This window comes from Aotus nancymaae, unplaced genomic scaffold (assembly GCF_030222135.1).
Source record: "Aotus nancymaae isolate 86718 unplaced genomic scaffold, 86718_ANA_hifiasm-v0.15.2.pri h1tg000049l, whole genome shotgun sequence".
NCBI lineage: Eukaryota > Metazoa > Chordata > Mammalia > Primates > Aotidae > Aotus > Aotus nancymaae.
Window position 1 is genome coordinate 10,497,377 of NW_026988463.1, and position 27,534 is coordinate 10,524,910.

A 27,534-nucleotide genomic window follows, 5' to 3' on the forward strand; every position below is an offset into this window, starting at 1 on the left:
GTGCAATCACAGCTCACTGCAGCCTTGACCTCCTGGGCTCAAGCAATCCCTCTGCCTCAGCCTCCTAAGTAGCTGAGACTACAGATGCACAGGTGCACGTCAGCATGCCTGGATAATTTCTTGATTTTTATTTATAGAGACAAGGTCTCACTCTGCTGCCCAGACTGGTCTCAAACTCCTGGACTCAAGTGATCCTCCCAGCTCAGTCTCCCAAAGTAATAGGATTACAGGCATGAAACACCACACCTGGCCATTTCTTTAATTTTAATATGCCTCAGTTTCCTTTGCTGTAAAATGGGAATAGTAGTTCTGATGAAAAAGAATGTAACTGATATGCTAAGAAAGAGGAGTAAATGAGCTAACTCATATAAAGTCATTTGTTTATTTATTTATTTATTTGAGAAGGAGTCTTGCTCTGTCGCCCAGGCTGAAGTTCAGTGGCACAATCTCAGCTCACTGCAACCTCTACCTCCTGGGTTCAAGAGATTCTCCTGCCTCAGCCTCACGAGTAGCTGGGATTATAGGCTCCCAGCACGATGTCCGGCTAATTTTTGTATTTTTAGTAGAGACAGGGTTTTCACCATGTTGGCAAGGCTGGTCTCTAACTCCTGACTTCAAGTATCTTCCCTCCTTGGCCTCCCAAAGTGCTGGGATTACAAGTGTGAGTCACTGAGCCTGGCCCCACATAAAGCATTTAGAATAGTGACTGGTACATAATAAGTGCTCTAAGAATATGCTGTTATTATTTATTATCCAAGTACAGCTTCAAAATAAATTGTCTAGACCTCACTTCTAATGAGACTTTTACTTCAAAGCTTCTCCTAAATAGAAATTTTAGAGCCACTAATTTTTCTTTTTTTGAGGCAGAGTCTCGCTCTGCTGCCCAGGCTGGAGTGCAGTGCCATGATCTCAGCTCACTGAAACCTCTGCCTCCTGGGTTTAAGGGATTCTCCTATTTCAGTCTCTCAAGTAGCTGGGACTACAGGTGCATGCCACCACATCCAGCTAATTTTTGTGTTTTTAGTAAAGACAGGGTTTTACCATATTGGTCAGTCTGGTCTCGAACTCCTGAACTCAGGTGATCTAGCCGCCTTGGTCTCCCAAAGTGCTGGTATTACAGGTGTGAGCCACCATGCTCGGCCTTTTGTATTTTAAGACCAGGATCAGCTACATAATTTTCAGGGCCCAGTGCAAAATTAAAACACAGAGCTTCTTGTTCAATATTATGGTACCCACCAAATAGAGTTTGAAGCCCTACTGAAGGTGGGCCTTGTGTGACTGTAGAGGTCAATTCTGAAGGTGGGTCCCTGTGTGACTGTATAGGTAGATTCTGAAGGTGGGTCCCCGTGTGACTGTGCAGGTGGATTCTGAAGGTGGGCCCCCGTGTGACCGTACGGGTTGATTCTGAAGGTGGGCCCCCGTGTGACCGTGCAGGTGGATTCTGAAGGTGGGCCCCCGTGTGACCGTACGGGTCGATTCTGAAGGTGGGCCCCCGTGTGACCGTACGGGTCGATTCTGAAGGTGGGTCCCCTGTAGAAGGTGGGCCCCCGTGTGACCGTACGGGTCGATTCTGAAGGTGGGCCCCCGTGTGACCGTACGGGTCGATTCTGAAGGTGGGCCCCCGTGTGACCGTACGGGTCGATTCTGAAGGTGGGCCCCCGTGTGACCGTGCAGGTGGATTCTGAAGGTGGGCCCCCGTGTGACCGTGCAGGTGGATTCTGAAGGTGGGCCCCCGTGTGACCGTGCAGGTGGATTCTGAAGGTGGGCCCCCGTGTGACCGTGCAGGTGGATTCTGAAGGTGGGCCCCCGTGTGACCGTGCAGGTGGATTCTGAAGGTGGGCCCCCGTGTGACCGTGCAGGTGGATTCTGAAGGTGGGCCCCCGTGTGACCGTGCAGGTGGATTCTGAAGGTGGGCCCATGTGTTACTGTACAGGTTGAATGTCCATGAAACCAGCCTCGAATAAGACCATGTATTAAGAGGGCAAAGTCAGAATCCAGGATGCCAACTACCCAATCTGTTCCACCCCATCAGAGTCAGAAGTGTCGTGACCTCCTGGCTGAGAATACATCTCAACTCTCTAACCCTAGGGAATTCCAACCCAGGGGCACATTTTGAAAAAAAAAAAAAGCTTCAGGAAATGTTCTGTAGAGCCCTGATACTGGCTGTCTTGTGAAATCCTGGGTCCAGGATTTCCAGGGAGCTGGGGGCTTCTTTCTGGGCCCCATGTGAGCTGGGGGCCAAGCCTGGAGAAAGCAAAGGCAGAGCTCAGACTGCTTCTGAGAACTGCGCTCAGGAGTGGGCTGAGAATTTCTGGTTTCCTGGGACGCCTGCTCCAGGGAGCCCGCAGTAGCAGGAGCGAGCCCTGGCCTGTCCAACACTCTCACCCACTCCCCCTGTACCCTCAAGTCACCCAGTTGGCCACGCTCTCCTGGGGGGGAGGGGGAGAGGTTGGCAGAGATTTCAGAGCCTTTTTTTAAATCTTTTGGGTGTTTTGTTTACCAGGCCTGGTAAAGTTCAGGGCTCTGGCTTACCCTGGTCTCTCCCTGTCCTGCCCCAAAGGTCACCACCCAGAGTCCCATCCTTTGTCCTTTGGGGCACTCTCAGAGCTGCCCCTCTGGGGAAGAGGAACTGATGGGCACAGGCCTGGTGTTAGCGGCAACCCCCGCCTGGGGTGCCCAGCTACAAAGGCTATTCCCAGAGAGTGTGGGCGGCAGACAAACAAGCGTTCAGTATCAGCACAGCCCACCCAGCTCTGAAATGCGTCCTTTCTGTCTTCCCGGGGGTGGGGTCTGACAGTAACCCCTGGGGGGCGGTGACAGCAAGGGCCACCAGCTCGCTAGCGCCCCCACCTCCCACTCCTCCGACTTTGCAGATCCAGCCCTCTCCTCCCATTAAGGGGCAGGGACTAGGCCTGCTCTGCAGGGTGTGGGCCAGTTGGTTTTTTGATCTCAGAGATACTGTCCATCCCAGCCTGGGCAGGGCACTGGGAAAGCCTCTGGCTCCTCCCACCCTCTTTTTCCATTTCCTGCCCCCTCTGGCGCCCTGCCAAGCTTGAAATCCTGAAATGCAGGCTGCAGCCTCTCGTGGGTGCCGGCCTGGCTGCAGAGTAGGAAGCCAAGAGGCAGGAGAGCTGGGGGAAACAGGCTGGCTCCCTCTGCTACTCCCGTCCCTCTTCCCTTCACCCCTACACTCTTGCAGCAGATGGAGGAGCCCCACTACCACACCTAGCCCCCAGAGCAGAACCCGAAATCAACACATACAGACAGAGAGGGGCTCTGATGCAGAGATTGGCAGGGAGAGGGGAGCTGTTTGAAATCCAGGACATACCATGGTGGAAGGAGATACTTCAGTTCCAAGTTTCACATTTGGAGGAACTGGAGAGGGAGGGAAAAGAGAGGAAAGCGGTGCATGGCAGGAACTTGAGAGGGAGCGAGGGAGCAGGTACAGCTACTAGACTGCAGGACCTGACAGGCAGAGCACTCAAAGCAGTGCCTAGCATTATCCAGATGCCCAAAAGGTACATCTTCATTGCTGTTGCTGTTACCCTGTCCTGTCTGGGTCTTCAGTTCCCCACAGGTGTAACGGATTCTCTGCCTCCACCCGACTTAGGTGAGAGATGCTCTCCCAGTGGGAGGTGAGTCCAGCTACATACATCAGGTACTTCTGTCTTCCTCTTAGGGCTCCTTATGCAGGCTGAGTCCTCTTCCCATACTCGCCTCTATCCCGGACCCCACTTGGGTTTTATTGACATCCTGTCCACTCTCTCTCAGCTCCGATTCCTGGCGCCCACATCATCTACCTTGGCATTCTTCTTGTGGGCCAGTCTTGTGTAGGCAGGGTAAGAAGTACAGTATGCTCGGAATTAAATCAGTTAGTTACTGTGACTCATTCATTCTATAGCCATGTATCCACTTAATAAATACGTTTTGAGCCGGATCCCATGCCAGACACTGTGCTGGAGGTGGGATTGCAATGATAAAGAAATGGCGGTGCCCACCTCCTGGCGCTCAGAATCTAGGGTAGGGGCATCCCTCTGCTGCCAGCCCATGGTGGTGATTCAATATCACCCAGCTCCCTCTCTAGGAGCTTCTGACTCTAGGGATAGGAAAGGATCAAGGAATCTGTATTTCTAAAACATAGTATTTCATATGACTCTATTTTCAAGGCAGTTTGGCAAACTGCATCCTAAGGAAAGGAAACCTACTGGACTGGGGGAAAAAAGAAGCCGAGAGGACCCATCAGTGAGATCTGGTAAGGCTTTCCTGGGAAACTGACTGACAGCTGTGACCTTAGCACAAAGCTGTGAACTGGGGGAAGGAAGGTGGGACAGGGACCAGTGTTCCGGGAGGAGGGAACAGCACATGTGAAGACCCTGGGGTGGGAAAGGGCAGCTCAGGAGTAAGGGGTAGCTGGAGAGGTGGGTGTGAGTTGAAGTTGGAGAGGGGGTATCCTAGGAGCCCTGGAGAGCCCTGGGAAGGCTTCGTGCAAGAGGCCTGCTCTGCTTGTTTTCAAAAGGTTTCTCATTCAGCAGATGCCTGTACTGAGCTGTACAGGCCCCGTGCCAGGTTCTGGCAGAATCAGGCTCCTCTCCCAATTCCCTCTTCCTGTCACGCCCTGGCTAGCCCGCTTCTTAGGGCCTTGGCAGAGGGAGAAGGGGGAGCCCAGGTGGCCTGGAGGCCTGGCCTCGGCTCCTCTCCCGGATTTGGCAGACAGAAAGCTGTAGAGTGGGTTTCGGCATCTCCCAGCGGTTGTGTCTGCCTCAGCATCCCCTCAGACCCAGTGGTGGGTGGGCACCCCCTAGGGAACCTATTGGCCCTCCAACCAAGAACATCCCCTTTGTTCTCCAGAAGGTGATATCAGGACTTCCCCCCAATCCCGACACATACTCCACCCACCCACTCCAGCCCAGAAGGGATCACCTGGAAAAAGATGGCCATGGGGTGTTCAGAGGAGCGGCCCCTCGGGCAGGGTCCTCATCCCTGTACCTGACTCAGCCCCGTTCTCCCACCACCACCTCATATGCTCCAAAGACTAGGGGAGCAAATGGGGAACAAGGGGGTCCCCAGCCGCTTCTCAGTCTCGCAGAGGCTGGCGGGTAGGAGGCAGTGGCAGTGGGGGGAGCAGGTGGGCAGTGCACACGGTGGGCTGGGCTGGGCTGGCACAGAGTTGGCTAGGTGCCTGAGGTCTGCACAGGGGTGTGGCAGCCCTGGTGCCTGCAAAGGGACCCAGCTGCAGTGGCTTCATTTGCATACAACAGTGAGGGGTGGGGCCAGACCGCCTACAATTCTTGAATTGCCATCTCACCACCTCTGCAGCAGCCAGACTTTCCCCACCTTGCCTCGTTATCTCCTCTTTGATTAGAGTTAATGCTTGCTCCTAAACCAAATTCCTGGAATCCAGGGAAGATAGATGGGGATTGGGGACAGAATGAACTCCACCCTGCAAACTAATGATACTGCTTTTGGTTCCATTTCTCGAAAAAAATCAAGTCCACTGGGATTTCTGAGAAACCAGTGGGAAGGTGTGTAGGGAGAGGGTCAGATCCCAACAGCGTGTTCTGCATCCTTCCATTCCAAGGGTCATTTGCTGTCTTGGTCACCCTTCTGGGGTCCTCAAACTCTCTTCTCCTCCTCTTATTCCAGGAGCAGCGGTGAGTGAGAAGCCCCCTTCACCCAGCATGCACCACTGTCTTGCTAAATCTGAGTGCAAGTCAGGGAGTCCTATGTGGACAAGGCCCCTGCAGGGTCTCCCACCTGCCAGGAAGCTCTCCGTGTTGAAGCAGGGTGTCACTAACAGCTTCTAGGCAAGCAGGACCCACTAGTGAGCGCCTGCTGTGTGCCAGTTTCTGTGGCCCGGACTTCATATACATTCACCCAAATAACCCTTGCTAAATAAGCTCTTATGAGTAGAGACTATTATCATTGTCCCCATTTTACAGATGAGAAAACCGAGGCTTGGAGTGTTTAAGTGAGTTGCAAAGGCACTCAGAGGGGGAGCCGAAGAACCCAGATTTAAATCCAGGCAGAGTGGCTTCAGACATCACACGGTGGGACAATCACTTGAAACCGGGAGGCAGAGGTTCACAGTGAGCTGAGATCGCACCAATGCACTCTAGCCTGGGCAACAGAGTGAGACTCCATCTCAAAAGAAAAAAAAATATATCAAGGTGAAATTAGTTTAACATAAAATGAACTATTTTAAAGTGTCCAGGGATATTCACAGTGAAGTCACAATGTTGTACAACCATCAGCTCTATCTATTTTCACGCGAACCGGAGATCATGTGCCCTTGGGCAGTTGCTCCCCTCTCCCTTCCCCCAGACCATTAAGAGTGAAGTGAGGCCAGGCACCATGGTTCACATTGGCAATCCCAGCACTTTGGGAGGCTGAGGCAGGAGGATCACTTGAGGCCAGGAATTAGAGACCAGCTTAGGCAACAGAATGAGACCCTGTCTCTACAAGAAATAAACAAAATGCGCTGGATATGGTGACGCATGCCTGTGGCCCTGTAATCCCAGCTACTCTGGAGGCTGAGAGCAGAGAATTGCTTGAGTCCAGGAGTTGGAGGCTGCAGTGAGCCATGATCACACCACTCACTGCACTCTAGCTTGGGTGACAGAGTGAAACCCTGTCTCAAAAATAAAAAAGAAAAAAAAAGAGGTAAGAGAAAAAACTTTAAGTGACCCAAAGTGAAGACTCCTTGGATTTGGCACTCCTGGTGTCCTCCCTCATCTGCCTTTCGGTTCATGGATAAGGACAGCCCCTTACCTGCTCTCAGCTCCTAGATAAGAGCAGCCCCTTATCGGGAGAGGGGGCCCACACCCCTGGTGAAGGCGGCTCTCTCTCCCTCACAACCTCAGCTGATTGGTCTCCCTTATCCTCTGAGACTACCAACAGCCCAGGGCCGCCAGGAGCCGTGGACGCTCCCTCCCAGGACACACACACACACTGCCAGGTGCTGACCTACGAGGTGTGTGGCCTGAGCCAGCAGGCCCTTGGATATCCCTGACTCAGGCTGTCCAGGGCTCTGTGGCCCATGGGTGCCCACACTCATGCCTGCCCCCAGAGGAGCGCCAGGAATCCCAAGCAGCCCTGCTGGGTGGAGGGAGGGAGGGAGGGGCCAGCTGTCTTGGGGACACAGAGAATTCCACCCAGTAGCACGTCAGGGGTTACATGGGATGGGAGAAGGTGTGGCAAGAGGCTTAAAGCCCAGCTCCCAGTGCCATATGGAGACCAAGAATGTTCTGCATGTGGAATAAGACTCCATATGGCCCCTTAGGAATTTTAATTGTGTGCTTTGAACCTGCCTCCCATTGCTGCTCCTTCCCCCACCTCCCACCCTGGGAGCAGGGACTCTTGTCTAGAGTGCCTTGGGAATCACAGGAGTGAACAGCCAGGACTTTGTGTGACAGTGACGCACTGACATTTCTGGACAAGGCAAAAAAATGCAGCCGCCTCCCTCCCAGCAGGCAATGCCTTGTCACCGACACTGGCTGGGAATAGAGTAGGGGCAGAGTCGCCAGTGGGTGGCCACCTGGGTGGTGGGTGTGTAAATGCTGAAGACCAGAGCCCACCCATCCTAGCTGTGTATCTGTGGGCAAAAGACCTAGACTCTCTGTGCCTCAGTTTCCTTATCTGTAAAGTGGGTGTGAGCATGAGGATTATCTGAGATGGAGTACTTGGCAACTTCCAAGCATTCAAGCTGTTAGCTCCAGTTGTTTTCTGATTTTTTTTTTTTTTTTTAACAGACAGGGTCTTGCTCAGTCACCCAGGCTGGAGTGCAGTGGCACCATCATAGCTCATTGCAGCCTCAAACTCCTGAACCCAAGTGATTTTCCTGCCTCAGCCTCCCAAGTAACTGGGACCACAGGTGCATAGCACTGTGCCCAGCTAATTTGTTTTTTGTAGAGATGGGGTCTTGCTATGTTGCTCAGGCTGATCTCAAAGTCCTGGCCTCAAGCAATCCTTCCATCTTGGCCTCCAATTGTTATTATTACTCTCTCCTCCAGAAAATGGAGAAATGTTTGATCAGATCAGCCCCTCTGAGGACAAGCCTGTGGGGTCCTCTGCTCCTTTAGATGCCCCTATGGGGCTGGTCTTTGCCTGACCCTTTTTGGACTGTGGGTCCACCCTAAACAATAGCTTTTTATTGGGGAAGCTGTGGTCAGTAGTATTTCAGACTCTGGATTCTCATAACTGGACTTAAATCCTGCCTCAGTCATTTATTATTTAAAAATCCTCACTTAGGAGGACCATTACACAGATAAGGAGACTGTGTGACTATGGATAAATTTCTTAACCTCTCTGTGCCTTAATTTCCATTTCCATGATCCAGGGCTGAGTGATGATTAAAATGAGATGGTACTTTTTAAATTGCCTGACACAGAGCAAATCCTCAATAAATATGAGCTGTTATTCTTCAAATATTACTGAATACCTCTTAGATATGGAAATCTTAGTCCTCACAATCACCCATGAATGGAGGAAATGAATGTTGGCCCCCTTTGATAGGGAAACTGAGGTTCGGTGACTCAGTGACTTTCCCAGGGTAACACGGCTAATGGGGAGTGGAACCAAATTAGACCCAGTGTGAAAATTCTGCTCATGCCAGGATCAATGGCTAGCACCGGACATCCCAATTCCTTGGGAAGCTGAAGAGGGAGGATCGTTTGAGGCCAGGAGTTCAAGACTAGCCTAGGCAACATGGCAAAACCCTGTGGAAGAAGGGAAGGAGGGAGGGAGGGAGGGAGGGAAGGAGGAAGAGAGGGAGAGAGGGAGGGAGGGAGAGAGGGAAAGAGGGAGGGAGGGAGGGGCTCTTGACCATGGTATCATCCCACCACCTTTTTTTTTTTTTCTTTTTTTGAGAAGGAGTTTCACTCTTGTTGCCCAGGCTGGAATGCAATGGTACGATCTCAGCTCATCACAACCTCTGCCTCCCAGGTTCAAGTGATTGTCCTACCTCAGCTTCCTAAGTAGCTGGGATTACAGGTATGCGCCATTATGCCCAGCTAGTTTTGTATTTTTAATAGAGACGGGGTTTCACCATGTTGGTCAGGCTGGTCTTGAACTCCCAACCTTAGGTGATCTGCCCATCTCAGCCTCCCAAAATGCTGGGACGACAGGCGTGAGCCACCGTGTCTGGCCCTACCGCCTCTTTTAAACAACGACAGAGGAGGAGGACCCCTTCTCCACATGAGATTAGGTGGCCTCCTTATATGTATTTTCAGGATTTGTCATAGAAAACCTGTAACTACAGGAGGCCAGTATCAATTCAATAATGTATTGGTTGAATCCAACAGCATCCACAAACATTTCAACAATAGCTTAAAAAGTGTTGGAGATCTATTACTTATTTTTTCTACCCGTGTTTTGGTGCTCACATGGACTCAAAGATCCTGTCCCAATAATGCTGAGCTTTTCCTAGACATCCTCATGTCAGGGGAACCATGATACATAGGCTCACTGAAGTGCAGGAACCTTCCAACTCAAGTGTCTGACTTCAAAGTTGATCTTTCCTGAGAGATCACTGATCCCCGTCTGCCTAAATGTAGCTGCATCTGGTGGTGTAGAGGCCCTGTGTCTCCTAGTAGCACCTGTAAGCACCTGGGGGTCACAGTCCAAGCTGACTCATCTTCATTCCCCACTCTACCTGCTGCCCAGGTGAGACATAGTAGGCGCTTATCTCGGATGGTAACAGAGGAGAAGGCAAGCAGTGGCCAAATTCGGGAAAAATGAGGAAGGTAGTATGCACACGACTTGCTGACGAATTAAATCTGGGGTGTGGGAGACAGAGAGGAATCAAGGATAGCTCCAAGCTTGGGGATCAGCTGGTGGTGCATTTACTTAGGGAGGAACAAGGGATGTCCTGGAGCTGGGCGGTTAAAGCTAGAATTGTCATCAGGAGCTGGGTTCAGGAGCCTGGATTTAGAAGCCAGAAATTTGGGAGTCAGTGGGGGATGAACGGGATTAAAAGGAGGGGAAAGTGCGGTGGCTCACACCTGTAATCCCAGCACTTTAGGAGGCCAAGGCAGGTGGATCACTTGAGGTCAGGAGTTTGAGACCAGCCTGGCCAACATGGTGAAACCCCGTCTCTCCTAAAAACACAAAAAATTAGCCTGGCGCGGTGGCGTATGCCTGTAGTTCCAGCTACTCAGGAGGCTGAGGCAAGAGAATCGATGAACCAGGGAGGCAGAGGTTGCAGCGAGCCGAGACTGTGCCACACACTCCAGCCTGGGAGACAAGAGCCAAATTCCATTTCAAAAAAGAAAAAAAAAGGAGGGGAAGGAGTGAGATCCCTTATGGAAGAGGTATATTAAGAAAGAGAGGCCGCCAGCACACTAAGCACTTTGGGAGACCAAGGTGGGAGGATTGCTTGAGCTCATGAGTTCAAGAGCAGCCTGGGCAACATGGCAAAACCCCACCTCTACCAAAAAAAAAAAAAAATTAGCTAGGAATGGTGGTGCATGTTTGTAGTCCCAGCTATTCAGGAGGCTGAGGCAGGAAGATCCTTGAGCCCAGGAGGTGGAGGTTGCAGTGAGTCAAGATCATGCCATTGTACTCCACCCTGGGTGACAGAGAGAAACTCCAACTCAAAAATTAACAATTCTATGGCATTTAGTGCATTCACAATGTTGCACACCCGCTTCTCTCTAGTTCCAAAACATTTCAATCACTCCAAAATAAAAACCCCGTACCCACTAAGCAGTCACTCCCATTGCCCTCTCCCAGCAACTGTATCTGCTCTTTCTACGGATTTGCCTATTCCGGGCATTTCATATAAACGGAATCATACTCTAGGTGGCATTTGTGTCTGGCCTTTTCCATTGAGCATCCTGTTTTCAAGGTATAGCCACGTTGTACTGTGATCAGTGCTTCATTCCACTTTACGGCTGAATCACACTCCATTAAAAGGATTCAGCACATTTTGTTTTCCTATTTATCCATGGATAGACATTTAGGTTGCTTCCACCTTTTGACTAATGTGACCAGTGCTGCTCTGAACATTCATGTACAAGTATTTGAGGATTGTTTTCACTTCTCTTGGGTAAACACCTAGGAGTGAAATTGCTGGGTCATAGAGTAATTTTATGCTTAACTACTTTTTGAGGCAATGTCACTTCCCCATAGAGCTTTCCCTCAATTCCTATTCCACCCACATAATGGATTTTTTTTTTGTTTTGTTTTTGAGACGGAGGGTTGCTCTGTTGCCGTCTGGAGTGCAGTGGCACAATCTCAGCTCACTGCAACCTCTGCCTCCTGGGTTCAAGTGATTCTCCTGCCTCAGCCTCCTGAGTAGCTAGAACTACAGGCACGCACCACCATGCCCAGTTAACTTTTGTATTTTTTTAGTAGAGACGGGGTTTCACTATGTTGGCCAGGCTGGTTTCAAACTCCAGACGTTGTGATCTGCCTTAGCCTCCCAAAGTTCTGGGATTATAGATGTGAGTCACCACGCTCAGTCCACAGAATGAATTTTGCCTCCTTTCTCTCCCATTGCAATTTTTTTACTTTCATAGGGAGTCTTCCTCTGTTATCTAGGCTGGCGTGCAGTGGAGCAATCTTGGCTCACTGCAGCCTCTGCCTCCCAGGTTCAAGTGATTCTCCCACCTCAGCCTCCCCAGAAGGTGGGACTACAGGTTTGCGCCAAGACACCGGGCAAATTTTTGTATTTTCAGTAGAGACATTGCTTCCCTACATTGGCCAGCGTGGTCTGGAACTACTGGCCTCAAGTGATCCAGCCACCTGGGCTCCCCAAAGTGCTGGGATTAGAGGCGTGAGCCGCCACACCTGGCCTCCCATAGCTATTTGTAGAACACTCCATCAGTGGATGTGATGGCTCACACCTGTAGTCCCAGCACTTTGGGAGGTTGACATGGGTGGATCACCTGAGGTCAGGAGTTCGAGACCAGCCTGGTCAACATGGTGAAACCCCATCTCTACTAAAAATACAAAAATTAGCCAGGTGTGGTGGTGGGCACCTGTACTCCCACTACTGGGGAGGCTGAGGCAGGGGAACCGCTTGAACGAGGGAGGCAGGGGTTGTAGTGAGCCGAGAGTGCCCCACTGCACTCAAACCTGTACAACACAGTGAGACTCGATCTCAAATAAATAAATAAATACACGCATATATACTTACATACATACAAACACTCCATCTACCAAGGCTAGGATTCAACCCCAGAGCTTCTGATTCTAAATCCTGGTTATTTTTGTTTTTGTTTTTCTCTGCCCCACACTGCTGACAATCCCCTGCACCTAGGACTACCCTCGTTCAATAGATGAGGACTGCAGGTTAGAAGCTTGTTCGAGGCCACACAGCTCCTAAGTGACAGAGCTGGGCTCTAGATTTTGAGCTGCCATGTCTAATCTTAAAACACCCTCATCTATGCTGTGCTCCTAAGATGACAAACAGGTAACAGAGAAAGAGAGAGGGAGAAAGAAAGAAAGAAATGCAGAGAACAAACAGATAAGAAAAAGAGAGAAAGCTGGCCCCTTCCAAACAAAATACTGTTTTATTTTGTTTCTCGGCCTTTTCCAATTTTATGCCAGCATGGAGTGAGGCACCAAGGGCCAGGGCGCTGCTCAGGTGTGGCCCACCAGGCGTGGGGTGCAGGGGAAAGTCTTACGCATGCCCATGCACTTCTCCTTGTCGATGCAGAGGGTGTTGGCCTTGATGGCAAGCTCGTGCTCCAGCCGGCACTTGGTCATCACCAGCATCTGCAGTGTGTCCTGTGTCTCCCGCAGCCGCAGCTTGAGGGTCTGCAGGGTATCGTCGATGGTGAACACCTCGTTCACCAGCCTGCGGTGAAGGCAGAGGAGAAGCTATGGTCATTCATTTATTTATTTTGTTTGTTTATTTATTTATTTTTGATACAGAGTCTAGCTCTGTTGCCAGGCTGGAGTACAGTGGTACGATCTAAGCTCACGGCAACCTCCATCTCCCAGGTTCACGATTCTCCTGCCTCAGCCTCCTGAGTAGCTGGGATTACAGGCACACACCACCACACCCAGCTAATTTTTGTATTTTTAGTAGAGATGGGATTTCACCATGTTGCCCAGGATGGTCTTCATCTCCTGACCTCGTGATCCGCCCACCTCGGCCTCCCAAAGTGCTAGGATTATAGGCATGAGCCACTGCGCCTGACCTTTTTTTTGTTTAAAAGTAATTTATTTGATTCTGATTATAAAATACAGGTGAGGAACAGGGGCAATGCCTGTAACCCCTCGGTTGTGCATCTTTCCAGTCTATGCTTCTATAAATACGCTGTGTACAATAGCAAGCTCATGCTGTCCCCAAGGGCTTGCACATTCTAACAGCTGCAGAGTATAGTATACGACCAGGTGGAAAGTTAAACAGACGCCCCACTCACAAGGAAGGGTCCCTCCAACTTCTCTTCCGGCTCCCTTTTGCTAATAGTAACTGGTTGCTCTTCCTATTGATCACAGATAAATTATATCTACACAATTCTCCGAGTGCTTTCAAGTAACCTCAGAAAGCAGTGACGAAGACCCTTTCCTTGCTCCCAGCTTCCTATGTCCCAGGCTGCCTGTGGCACCCCAACTGCTGCTGCCTGCGCCTGGGCCCCGCACATTCCAGGGCGATGATGGAGGAAGGGCAGGCCAGGCCAAGCATGAGGAATTAACAGTCTTTATTGGGCTCAGACCAGAAGTCCGTGGGTCTTGAGGACCTCTGTGTATTTGTCAGTTTTCTTCTCCACGTTCTTCTCGGCCTGTTTCCATAGCCCCACGAGCTGTTTTTGCTTCTGGTCGTGGATCTTGGCTTTCTCCTTCCTCTTCTCCTCCAGCATGGCTGTCACTGCCTGGTACTTCCGGCCAACCTCATGAGCCAGGCGTCCCAGAGAGGCCAACTTCCTTGTAGGTTTCAGTCGCACAACCGTGAGGGCAGTGGGAACCACCATCCGCTTTCTCTTGTCGTAAGGCGGTGGGATGCTGTCAAACACCCCGAGGCGGTCCAGGGCGGCCCGGCGTCGCTTGGTCTCGTGGGGCAGCAGGCCTTGCACCATCCGCCGAAAGATGCGGCTGGGGGCCCGCAAGTGATAGCGGCCTCAGGAAGGGTTGGTGTTCAACCGCTTGCAGAGGAAAGCCAGTACTTCAACTTGCTTTTATAGAAATTGCCAGAAATATTGATGCCCTCGCAGCGTATGACCACTGCCTTCCAGCCCAGGAGTACCTGCTTAGCCACGACGTCTACAGGCGGCCCAGGAGATGGCCGCGGCCATGGAGCACCAGGACCCGCACCTCTGTCATCTTCGGCAGTCACCTGGGAAAGCTGTTTATTATTTTTTGAGACAGAGTCTCGCTCTGTCACCCAGACTGGAGTGCAGTGGCATGATCTTGGCTCACTACAACCTCTGCCTCCCGGGTTCAAGCAATTCTGCCTCAGTCTCCTGAGTAGCTGGTATTACAGGCACACACCACAACGTCCAACTAATTTTTGTATTTTTTTTTTTTTAGTACAGGCAGGCTTTCGCCATATTGGCCAGGCTGGTCTTGAACTCCTGACCTCAAGTAATCCACCTGCCTTGGCCTCCCAAAGTGCTTGGATAATAAGCCTGAGTCACTGTGCCTGACCCGGCACAGGTTATTCAGCGGTTCAAGGTAGATGCACTCACTGTGTACCAGGAACTGTGCCTGGCACTGAGAGACAGCAGCAAGCAAGACAGGCAAGGCTTAGCCCTCCAGGAGAAGGTAGAGGCAGAACAGGTAGACAAGGAAATACATGAGACAGCTGTCAAGGATAATGCACACGAAGTAAGAAGTAAGACAGGATGATAAAACAGGACAGGAGACCAATCTCAAGATTCTTCTGTGAGTTCGACATAGACTTACTATCCAGTCCAGCAGTTCTGCTCCTGGGTGTATACCCAAAAGAATGAAAAACAGGTGTTCAAACCAAAATGTGTACATCAGTGTTCACAGCAGCCCTATTCACAATAGCCAAAAGGTGGCAGCAGCTCAAATGTCCATGGATGGATGAATGAGTGGATAACCACAATGTAATCAATCCACAAAATGGAATATTATTCAGCTATAATAAAAAAGAATGAAATACCAATACATGTGACAACGTGGATGAACCTCGAAAACCATTATGCGGGGCCGGGCATGGTGGCTCACGCCTGTAATCCTAGCACTTTGGGAGGCTGAGGCGGGTGGATCACGAGGTCAGGAGTTCAAGACCAGCCTGGCCAACATGGCGAAACCATGTCTCTACTAAAAATACAAAAATTAGCTGGGCATGGCAGCAGGTGCCTGTAGTGCTAGCTACTAGGGAGGTTAAGGCAGGACAAGCACTTGAACCCAGGATGGAGGTTGCAGTGAGCCAAGACTGTGCCATTGTGCTCCAGCCTGGGCAACAAGAGCAAAACTCCAACTCCAAAAATATATATATATATATAAAAAGAAATATCCAGAATAGGCAAAGTCATACAGACTGAAAGTTAACTGGTGACTTCCATGGGTCAGGGGTTGGAGAGAATGTAAATTGCTTAATGGATATGGGTTTCCTTTTGGGGTGATGAAAATGTCACAGTGAGGAAGGAGACCCTTAATCCTCTTAGGCTTCTAAGAGTCCTTCCCCCTAGACTTCTACAGTGCATTTCAATAGAAGTAAAGGCTGGCAGACCAGGGCGCCACCCTTAATCGCACTCCTGTAGATCACAGGCATGGTGTGTAGGAATCTTTCTGGAAGGCATTGTTTTTACTTAAACACTATCACACCCCTACCTAAGTCACATACCCCACACCTACTTCATGGATCAAGACCCTTTCACATGTAATTTCTGGAGTTGTAAGCCTTTAAAAGGGCAGGGATTTTCTTTGTTAGGGGAGCTCTGCTGTTAGGCAACTATGCCATGGTCGCTGTTCCTGGCCGAATAAATCACCCCTTCCTTCCCAGTTCAGTGTTTAAGAGGTTTGTTTTGCGGCCTTTCCTGCTACAATAGAACTAGAGAGTGGTGAGGGTTGCACAACAGCGTGAATGTCCTAATGTCACTGATGGTAAATTTTGTGTTACTCATACTTTATCACAATTTTTTTTTTAATAGACAGGATAACAGGGCCAGCCTTGTCTCTAGATAAGAGCCTCATTCAAGTCTCCCTTACTGTCCAGGGCACTATCCCCAGCTGCTGTGAGTCAGTTTTAGCTGCTAATGGCCCACAGATCGGCGCTTCTCCAGAGAATTATGTTGCTTAGCCAATCACAGCTACCTCACCTGGGAGGAAAGTCCCTGCCAGTGGCCACAGACAATGGCTGGCTGACTCAGGTACTAAGGGTCTCAGGTGCAGATATCTGCGTGATGCAATTCACGATCTGGAGCCCCTTGGAGAATCAGCTGGGGCTGGGCTGCCCCGTACTACTTCCCCACACCTCTCCTTCTGAGGCTTTGCTTTTCTAGAACTTTCTGATGAGAGGACTTTTTCCTTTTTTCTTTTTGAGACAGAGTCTCACTCTGTCTAGGCCAGAGTGCAGTGATGTAGTCATAGCTCACTGCAGCCTCAACTTCCTTGGCTCGAGCGTTCCTCCAGCCTCAGCCTCCCAAGTAGCTGGGACTAGAGGTGGGCAAAACTGCACTCGGCTAAGTTTATATTTTGTGTAGAGACGAGGTTTCACCATGTTTCCCAGGAGGCCTTGAACTCCTAGGTTCAAGCAATCTGCCTAAGCCAGCCTCACAAAATGCTGAGATTACATGCATGAGCCACTGCACCCGGCCGATTTTAATTTTTTTTTTTTAGACAAGGTCTCCCTCTGCAAAATTAAGGGGTTTGGGTTTGTTCTCAGAGCCATGGGAAGCCATGGGGTGAGGCAGCGGGTTTGAAACAAGAGAATGACATGCTGATTCAAGTTTCGGGATAACCTCTAGGCTGCTGTGTAAGATGAGATTGGACGGGGGCAAAAGTAGAGGCAGGAGAAAGGTTAGGAGGTTATTATGGTATCGCATAATAACCCAGGCTGGAGTGCAGTGGTGCCATCATAGCTTACTGCAACCTCAAACCTCTGGGTTCAAGAGATCCTCCTGTCTCAGCCTCCCACACAGCTGAGGCTACAGGCAAGCACCACTACACCTGGCTATTCAAAAACAAAATTTTATAGGGATAGCGTTTCTTCTTTTTTGCCTCCAGGTTGGTCTCAAACTCTTGGACTCGAGTGACCCTCCTCCCTCAGCCTCCCAGGCGAGGACTTGGAGCAAAGAAGAAAGATCAGACTGAGCAGGACATGCGAAGACCAAGAGAGAAAGTATGCTGCAGCAGTGCCATGGAGTAGAACTTTCTGTGAAGATGGAAATGGTCTATATCTGCACCATCCAATATGGTACCGACCAGCCCCATGAGGCTACTGAACACTTGAATGTGGCCAGGCAATTGAGAAGCTGAATTTTTAATTGTATTACTTTAAAATTTAAATTTTGGCTGGGCATGGTGACTCACACTTGTAATCCTAGCACTTTGGGAGGCTGAGGTGGGTAAATCACTTGAGGTCAGGGGTTTGAGACCAGCCTGGCCAACATGGCAAAATGCCATCTCTACTAAAAATGAAAAAAATTAGCCGGGTGTTGTGCACACCTGTAATCTCAGCTATTTAGGGGGCTGAGGCACAAGAATCACTTGAACCCATGAGGCAAAGGTTGCAGTGAGCCGAGATCATGCCTCTGCACTCTAGCCTGGGTGACGGAGCAAGACTGTCTCAAAACAAACAAATAAATAAATAAATCAGCCAGGAACAGTGGCTCATGCCATCTCTACCAAACAACAACAACAACAACAACAACAACAAAAATTAGCCAGAAGTGGTGGCAAGTGCCTGTAATTCCAGCTACTCAGAAGGCTGAGGCATGAAAATTGCCTGAACCTGGGAGGTAGAGGTTGCAGTGGGCCAAGATCGCACCACTGCACTCCAGCCTGGGCAATAGAGCAAAATTCAGTCTCAAAACAAAAACAAAACAAAACAAAAAAAAACAGAAAAGCATATGCAAAATTAAGGGGCTTGGGTTTGTTCTCAGAGCCATGGGAAGCAATGGGGTGAGGCAGCGGGTTTGAAACAAGAGAATGACATGCTGATTCAAGTTTCGGGATAACCTCTAGGCTGCTGTGTAAGATAAGATTGGACGGGGGCAAGAGTAGAGGCAGGAGAAAGGTTAGGAGGTTATTATGGTATCGCATGGAGCAGATTGGACGGTGTTCCCCAGGAAGGTATGTTCAGGTCCTAACCCCTGGTGCCTGTGATGCCGTTAGGAAGTAAGGTCTTTGCAGGTGTAATGAAGCTAAGGATCTTAAAATAAGCTCATCCTGGAGTTAGGGTGACGCCTAAATGCAACGAATGATCTCCTTAGAAGGAAAGGAGAGGGAGGTTTGAGACACGGAGACACGCAGGGGCGAAAGCCATGTTGATGAAGGCAGAGATGGGCGCGATGAGGCTACAAGCTGAGGGACACTGAGGACTGCTGACAGCCCCCGAGCTGGGAGAGGGACAGGGAACAGCCTCTCTCAGAGCCTCCAGGAACAGCAACCTTGATTTGTGACTTCTGGCCTCCAAAGCTGTGAGGGAATAAACTTGTGTTGTCTGTACCCACCCAGTTTAGAGTAATGTGTGATAGCAGCCGTGGGAAATGAAGGCAGCAGGTGGACTGTGACAGTGGCTGGGTTGTGGGACTGTGCTGCAGGTCCCACCTCTGGGGAGAACAGACAATGAAACTGCTCAGGACCGGAGAACATGAAGCTGGGTGAACTTCCCTATGGTAAGCCTGGGCTAGAGGGAAGCAAAGAGAAGTGACAGAAGCAGGCTGGAAACTTCTACCAGCACTGTCCAATAGAACTTTCTAGACCAAGGGAGATGTTCTGTGCTATGCTGTCTGATATGGTAGATCCCAACCACATGTGAATACTGAGCACTTGAAATGTGGTTAGTGTGAATAAGGAATTGTGTTTTTAACTGTATTTAATTTCAGTTAAAGTTCAATTTTTTTTTTTGGCAGGGTGTTGCTCTGTTGCCCAGGCTGGAGTACAGTGGCACAATTATAGCTCACTGCAGCCTCCAACTTCTATGCCTAAGCAATCCTCCTGCTTCAGCCTCCTGAGTAGCTTGGACTACAGACACATGCCACCATGCCTGGCCTATTTTTATATTTTTTGTAGAGATGGGGTCTTGCTATGTTGTCCAGGCTGGTCTCAAACTCCTGGCCTCATGCGATCCTCCATCTCAGCCTCCCAAAGTGCTGGGGTTACAGGCATGAACTGCCCCACCTAGCCTTTAAAATTCAACTTTAAATGGACTTTCTTTCTGGGGGATGGGTATGGATGGGACCCCAGTGATTGGAGTAGGTCAGAAGAAAAGAGACCACTTCTAGGAGGAAAAGGAAAAAGATGGCCCAAAGGCAGGAATGGAGGGGATGGAGGCAAGGACGATCATGCACAGATGGGACAATTTAGTCACTGGAGAAGAAAGACAGCCTGAGTCCTTTGATCTCAGTTCCCAAGACAGCCATGCACACAAACCAAAACACAACATGCACAGATGCAGACACACACACAGCCCAGCTCCTGAACCAAACATGCTCCGCCCCCTTGCCCTCTGTCCTCCTTAGTGGTATGACCGTCGAACAGAAAGGCAGAGAGCTTGCCCCAAAGCAGTAAGTCCTCCAGGACATCTGGCAACTCCCCCAGAAGCCCTGTTTTGTAGAAGTCCCCTGGGGGACTGGGCACAGTGGCTCATGCCTGTAATCCCAGCACTTTGGGAGGCTGAGGCAGGTTGATCACTTAAGGTCAGGAGTTGAAGACCAGTCTGGCCAACATAGTGAAACCCTGTCTCTACTAAAAAATACAAAAATTAGCCAGGCATGGTGGTGCTTGCCTGTAATCCCAGCTACCTGGGAGGCTGAGGCAGGAGAATTGCTTGAACCCAGGAGGCAGAGCTTACAGTGAGCCGAGATCACACCATTGCACTCCAGCCTAGGCAACAGAGCGAGACTCCATTTCAAAAAAAAAAGAAGTCCCATGGGGGAGGCAAAGGGATCACCCCAGGAGGTGCTGGGGCTCAGCCTGAGCATCTAAGAAGTAGGAGCAGGTGGAAGATAGATCAGCAGAGACCAGCCCCCACTCTCCTGCACCCAGGACCTAGACCCATTCAACCCACTTCCAGGGCCGAAGACCTTGCAAGCCAGCAGCAGGTCTGTTGGGTGTTGCTGTTGCCCAGGGTGGAGTGCAATGGTGCAGTCATAGCTCACTGCAGCCTCCAATTCCTGGGCTTCCACCTCCGCCTCCCACATAGCTGGGACTATAGGCACATGCCACCATGCCTGGCTAATTTTGTATTTTTTGTAGAGATGGGATCTTGCTATGTTGTCCAGGCTGGTCTCAAACTCCTGGCCTCGAGTGATTCTCCTGCCTTGTCCTCCCAAAGTGGTGGGAAACCCCAGGCCCTCAAGTTCAAAGCCTTGGATTACTTTGCCTGCCCCTCCACCCCCACTCCAACACATATCCTGCTTTTTCCATTTCCTAAATGGTTATCTAGGCAGTAACTGAGGCTGTGCAAAAATCATCACTTGGGAACCACCCAGCACTTTTTCTTGATTATCTGTCTCCCTCTCCTGACTCTTATCTCTTTTCTTGGCATCTCCCCACTTCTAGGAGTGAGGTCTCCACACCAGGATGGAGGGAGCAGCATCCATCACTACACCAAGACCCGCACTCCCCACCCAGTGAAGCCCTGGCTTTAGTGCTGTGTGACTGGGACAGCTTTTTCAACCTCTCTGGAACTCAATTTATCTTCCCATTTGACAAAAGTAGGAATAACTGACTCCCCAACTCCCCTAGGAGTAAGACTAAAGGGGATAGAACTCAAAATAAACTCAAGGGATTGCAGTTAGACATCAGGGTGAACTTCCCTTGCTATAAGCCAGTGCTGAAATAATATGCCCAAGGAAGCCTAAGGATGGTCCTTTCCATCTTCTTCTCTTGAGGGGTATCAACTCAGTGTCTTGTTGAAACACAAGTACTGCTATGAAACCCAGTGAGCACAGCCCTGGGCACAGTGAATGCAGAATAAGGTTTATGGAGTAAATGAGCTGCTGAAATGGGGCCAAACTCAGGCTCCTCCCACTCCACCAAAAGCCCTGTTAGTGCCCATGGGAGGAAGTTCCAAGGATGACCCTCAATGATCCCCACCTCTTAGTAGCATACCCTCGAGTGTGGGCTGGACCTAGTGATTTGCTTCTAAAGAAAAGTATGTAGAAAGAGTGATGGGCTGTCACTTCCACGGTTAGGTTACGAAAGACTGTGACATCCTTGCTGCCGGTACCATCACTGTCCTTCTGGCTTGTATGCTTTGTTGGAGCAAGCTGCCATGCTGGAGAGACCCACAGGGCAAGGAAGTGAGAGGCTGGCTGCCAGACAACAGCCCGCAAAGAACTGAGTTCTGCCAACAACCATGGGAGCGAGCTTGGATGTGGAACCTTCCCCAGTCTAGCCTTGTGATAAGACCACAGCTCCAGCCAACACCTTGACTGCAACCTGTGGATGACCCTGACACGTGGAACCTATCAAGGAACCTAGCCCAATTCCTAACCCACAGAAACTGAGGAAACACATGTGGTTCTTTTGAGTCACTACCTTTTGGGGTAATTTATTACACAGCAATAGACAACTAAGATAATGCCTCTAGCATGGGGGGAACAGAATGGCCAAGTGGTTTTCCCCAAGCCAGACAGGACATTTATGGGAAATAATCCTCATGTCTAATGACCTGTTCCCTCTTGGCCTGGCCATCATCCTATTACAATTCCCGCCCTTCTGCCCCCTACAAACCTCCTTCTTGGGCTGGCATGAGCTTTTCAACCCATTTCCTCTGAGAAAGCCCTGTCTATAGACCAGCCTTTTTAGCACAGGAAGATGGGTGGGATCCATTAGTGAGGAGCTCATGAGGCTCTTCCAGGGCTTCATGGTGAGAACTTTACAAAGACGGAGGTGGGAAATGAGTGAGGAATGAGCCACGTGCCTCTTTCATGGGAGCCTGGAGAGAGAAGGTGAAGCCACCGCCCAGGAGGCTACCATCTCCTTGGCTTTCAAGGGCAAACAGGAAGGTTTCTAGAGCACAACAGAGTAACAAAACCACCCCTCATTTAGGCAGTGAGAAGACCACAGTGCACAAGGTGGGGCTCCCAGTGAAGAGGAAGCCATGCCATGGTCCAGCCCGAGCTGCATCTCAGAACTCCACCCACACCCTGCACTCTGTTGAGTTGTGGCACTCGATGTCCTAATTGTCTGTGGGTCCCTTTATCAGACCCCGTGTGACTCAGAGCTCCAGAGCCCCTCTCCCCCTTCCTGGATTCCCAGGGGTTCTCCTACCTCCTCTGGTCTCCCTCACTTACTTGAACTGTGGGGTGTCCCTGCACAGCTCCACGTTGGGGCGCCGGGTCCGGCATTCCAGCCTCGTCTGGGCCACCTTCAGTGGGCCCTCCTTGGCCATGATGGACCTTTCCAGCAGCATGATGGTGTTCTCAGCCTGGAAGATCTCCTGCAGCGTCTGTGGGGAACACACAGGAGTCACCACCCACCAGGCCCTCCTGATCTCCTCTGGCTGGGGGCCTGGACGGGGCTCAAGTCAACTAGGTCAGCCTCCAGCCAGGCACTTAAGATAGCCCTTTCCCGGCCTTAAGCACTTGTGGGGCAGGGAGCTCACCCTTCCTAAGAAACCCTGAGAAGCTGCTTCAGGCACCACTAGTCACCAGGGCACTGTGGACGTGGAAGATGGGCCAGTACCATGGTTGTTTTTGTTCTGAATCCCCAAAAGCCATTAGAGTTGCCAGTGAGTATTCAGCAGGAAGAAAGCAAAGGAAGGGAGTGACGGAGAGGGAGACAGAGAAGGAGAGGGAGAGAAGGAGGAAGGCAGGCCTTTCAGATTAACAGAGACTGTTCACAACAGGAGCCAATCTTTAAGCCAGTTTCACTTCATTTGTATGTAAGAATATATATGTATGTATTCAAACAGATCCAGAGTTTACCTTCTTAGTAATTACCTTCTTGTTTTGTTTTGTTTTGTTTTTTGAGACGGAGTCTTGTTCTGTCGCCCAGGTGCCCAGGCTGGAGTGCAGTGGCACGATCTCGACTCACTGCAATCTCTGCCTCCCGGGTTCAAGTGGGATCTCCTGCCTCAGCCTCCCAAGTAGCTGGGACTGTGGGCATGTGCCACCACACCCAGCTAACTTTTTGTATTTTTAGTAGAGATGTGGTTTTACCATGTTAGCCAGGATGGTCTCTATCTCCTGACCTCGTGATCCACCCACCTCGGCTTCCCAAAGTGCTGGGATTACAGGCATGAACCACCATGCCTGGCCAGTAATTACCTTCTTAATTACTAAGAAGGTAAACTGTGGATCTGTATGTATTTTTCATTATTCTTAAGTACTTTGACATGAAGTCTTTCTCTGTCACCCAGGCTGGAGTGCAGTGGTGTGATCTTGGCTAACTGCAAACTCTGCCTCCTAGGTTCAAGCGATTCTCCTGCCTCAGCCTCCCAAGTAGTTGGAATTACAGGTACTTGGTACCTTGCCTGGCAGATTTTTGTATTTTTAGTAGAGATGGGGTTTCACCATGTTGGCCAGGCTGGTCTCAAACTCCTGACCTCAGGTGATCCACTTGCCTCAGCCTCCCAAAGTGCTGGAATTATAGGCGTGAGCCACTACACCCAGCCCATTTTTTTTAAAAAAACAAATCCAGAGTTTACCCTCTTAGTAACTAGATCGGTGAATAAAGAAGAAAGAAAGTGGTAGGGTGCAGTGGCTCATGCCAGTAATCCCAGCAACTCTGGGAGGCCGGGGCAGGCAGATCATGAGGTCAGGAGTTTGAGACCAGCCTGGCCAATATGATGAAACCCCATCTCTACTAATAATACAGAAATTAGCCGGGCATGGTGGTGCATGCCTGTAGTCCCAGCTACTCAGGAGATTGAGGCAGAAGCATCGCTTGACCACAGGAGGCAGAGATTGCAGTGAGCCAAGATCACGCCACTGCACTCCAGCCTGGGCAACAGAGCAAGACTCCTCAAAAAAAAAGGAGGGGCCGGGCACGGTGGCTCACACCTGTAATCTCAGCACTTTAGGAGGCCGAGGCGGGTGGATCACCTGAGGTCAGGAGTTCAAGACCAGACTGACCAACATGGAGAAACCCCGTCTCTAGTAAAAAATACAAAATTAGCTGGGCATGGTGGTGGATGCCTGTAATCCCAGCTACTCAGGAGGGTGAGACAGGGGAATCGCTTGAATCCAGGAAGCTGAGATCGTGCCACTGCACTCTAGCATGGGCAACAAGAGTGAAAGTCTGTCTCAAAAATAAAAAAAGAAGGAAGAAGGTAAGGAAAGAAGAATGGAAGTGTGGAAGGAAGAAAGGAGGGAGGGGAGGGAGAAAGAAAGGCAGGAAGGAAGACAAAACTTTTTATTGGTCAAAATATTTTTCTCAATATGATGTCACCACTGTACCCTATAATTTATGAAAGTGCAGATCTCAGGAAGCTCAGACCGGTCTTGAACTCCTAGGCTTGAGCAACTGTCACTCCTCGGCTTCCCAAACTGTTGGGATTATAGGTGTGACCCACAACACTTGGTGGGAGTGTTTTATATGATTCTCTCTACTTCTGTGTGTTTGAAACTTTCCACAACAAAAAATGAAAGGATGAGAGAACAAACAAAGAATGGGCTCAAAAGTCTACTCCATTACCAGAAGGAATCCAACCTTGCACCTGACCAACCACAAACACACCTGGAACTGAGACACTGGCACTAAATGATGTCACCTCACCGTGACTGAAATATCCACTCTGCACCCTGCTGTCACCCAGTGGCCCCGACCTGTGAGCACTTCTGCTGGTCATAGTGTCCCTCTCCTGTGACAAGGCCCTTTGAGGAGAAGCTGTCCTGACACCCCATCCCACACTTACAGGACGCTCCACCAGGAACATCTCTATGGAGTCACTGCTGGAGATGCACCTGCTCTTCTGTACAAGGGCATCTGCTTTGTGAGTGTGACTGCTACCTTGATATAAGACCATGGCGAGTCAACATCTTTGACCATTTCTACCCTGTTCATATAATGAACGAAGAGGATAATTCAAAGAAACAACCAGTGAAGCCCTACTTGGAAGGTACGTCATCCAAACCATGGAGGTCTAGGGAAACAGACAGACAGAAGACCATGATGTAAAACAACAAGCACTATCTGCAAGTGACATGGGTAATTAATCAAACATTTGTTCAATACTGTCTACCTTTTTCATTTTAGACTGGTGGTAAGTGACAATGACTTTCTACAGAACGGTCCCAAAGGCACTTTGAAATCATACTCAAGGTCGGGTGCACTTTGGGAGGCCAAGGTGGGAGAACTGCTTGAGCCCAGGAGTTTGAGACCAGCCTGGACAACATAGCAAGACCTTATCTCTACAAAAGCCTTTTAAAATTAGCCAGGCATGGTGGCACACGGCTGTAGTACCAGCTACTTGGGAGGCTGAGGCTGGAGGACTACTTGAGCCCAGGAGTTCAAGGTTGCTTTGAGTTATGATTGCACACTGCACTCCAGCCTGTGTGACAGAGCAAGACCCTATCTCCAAAATAAAAAAAAAAAACCCAAACAGTTGTACATTCCGATATATTCTCCATCAACACACCCACATACCAGAGGCAGATTGGGAACAACAGGAATGCTGAGTCAGAAAGTAGACCACCAAGGGCCAAATCTTGGTATCACCACTATACCTGTAAGACCTTGGGCATCCATGCCCTTAAGTGGAGGTGACAAAAGTGTCTTCCCAGAAAGCGTGTGACAAGAATAAAATAGAACACTGCACGTACAGCTTTCCAAGAGTCCCTGGCACATACTAAGTGCTCATCAGAGGTCAGCTGTTGCAATGATCACAATCTATTTTTCAAATATGAGACCTATACATTGAAATACCATTGGTTCCAAGAAGCCTCATCCCATCCTCCCAATGGAAATAAATCACATCTCTGGCATAAGCAAAGATGTGTGTCTCCACTAACACACCTCAGACAGACTGTTTCACAGCAGGGTAGGTTGGGCCTCCCAATCAGAGTGTGAGCCACTCCTGGAGAGGGTCCAGGCCCACCTGTCCCCTTCTGTGTCCCCTCTGCATCCTAGCACCTGCTCCCAGATCTGCACCTTGGGACTGGACCCTGGCACTGCCTCACAGCCTGATCTTCTGCCAGCCCACCCCTAAAGTTTATGCATGCTTCTTTCTTCTTCTTCTTCCTCCTTTTCCTTTTTTTCTCTTTTTCCTTTTTCTTTCTCCTCCTCCTTCCTTTTCCTTCCTTCCTTTCTTCTCCTTCCTGCCTGCCTGCCTCACTAGCTCCCTCCTCCCTTCTCCCCCGTTCCTCCCCGCTCCTCCCCCTTCTCCCTCCTCCTCCCCCTCCTCCCTCTTCCTCTCCCTCTTTCCCCTCCTTCTCCTTCTTCTTGGGACAGGGTCTCTGTTGCTCAGACTGAAGAACAGTGGCAGGATCATGGCTCACTGTAACCTCTGCCTCCCGGGCTCTAGTGATCCTCCCACCTCAGCCTCCTAAGTAGCTGGGACTACAGGTGCATGCTACCACACTCAACTAGCTTTCTTTGTATATTTTTAGAGAGGGGTCTTGCTCTGTTGCCCAGGCTAGTCTCAAACTCCTGATCTAAAGTGATCCTGCAGGCTTGACCTCTTGGAGCACTGAGAATACAGGCATGTGCACATGAGCCACCGTGACTAGCCTGTACATGACATTTTAAAGCTTTATAGCTTTATTTTTATTTTTTTTAGAGACAGGGTTTCACCATGTGGGTCAGGCTGGTCTCAAACTCCTGACCTCAGGTGATCCACCCATCTCGGCTTCCCAAAGTGCTGGGATTACAGGCGTGAGCCACCATGCCCAGCCTAAAGCTTTATAGCTTTCTTGAGGCACAGTTGATATATAATAAATTACCCATGTTAATGTTTACAATTAGCTGAGTTTTGACTTATGTATATACCCATGAAGCCACTGCCATAATAAGATATGAATGAATCCATCACTCCCAAAGGTTTCCATACACCTCTTTATAATCCCTCCCTCCTGCCTCTGCCTACCTTAGGGAACCCTCATCACAGATAAACACTTCTGTCACGATCCATTAGGCTGCCTTTCTACCATCATAATCTGACAGCATGTACTTTTTTTTGGAGAGGGGGTGGTTCTGGCTTCTTTTACTCAGCATAATTATTTTGAGAATTATTCATGTTGTTGTGTGTATCAGTAATTTGTTTCATTTCATTGCTCAATATCCCATTGTGTACCTACACCACAATTTTCATCTAGCCACCTGTTGATAGACATGTGGGTTGTTTCCACTTTGGGGCTATTACAAGTAAGAGCTGCTATGAGCATTTGTATTCGAGTCTTTGGGCAGGTGTATACTTTCATTTCTTTTGGGTAAATGCCTAAGAGTGGAATAGCTGGATCAAAGGATGGTTGATGTTTCACGTTTTAAGAAACCATCAAAGTTTTC

The 27,534-nt window shown here is 49.8% G+C and overlaps 1 protein-coding gene and 1 pseudogene across 1 annotated transcript in view; both read right to left on the minus strand.

Annotated features, from left to right (window-relative positions):
* Nucleotides 1-12,422: 12,422 nt before the first annotated feature.
* TEKT5 (tektin 5) overlaps nucleotides 12,423-27,534 on the minus strand; it is a 75,697-nt gene continuing 60,585 nt past the window's right edge. The window contains exons 7-8 of the mRNA XM_064362871.1: nucleotides 22,383-22,537; nucleotides 12,423-12,799 (exon numbers count right to left, since the gene is read on the minus strand). Of these exons, the coding sequence (XP_064218941.1) occupies nucleotides 12,583-12,799; nucleotides 22,383-22,537 (372 nt within the window). The 3' untranslated portion in view covers nucleotides 12,423-12,582. The remainder of the gene's footprint in view (nucleotides 12,800-22,382; nucleotides 22,538-27,534) is intronic.
* On the minus strand, nucleotides 13,617-14,268 carry LOC135269098 (large ribosomal subunit protein uL13-like; annotated as a pseudogene).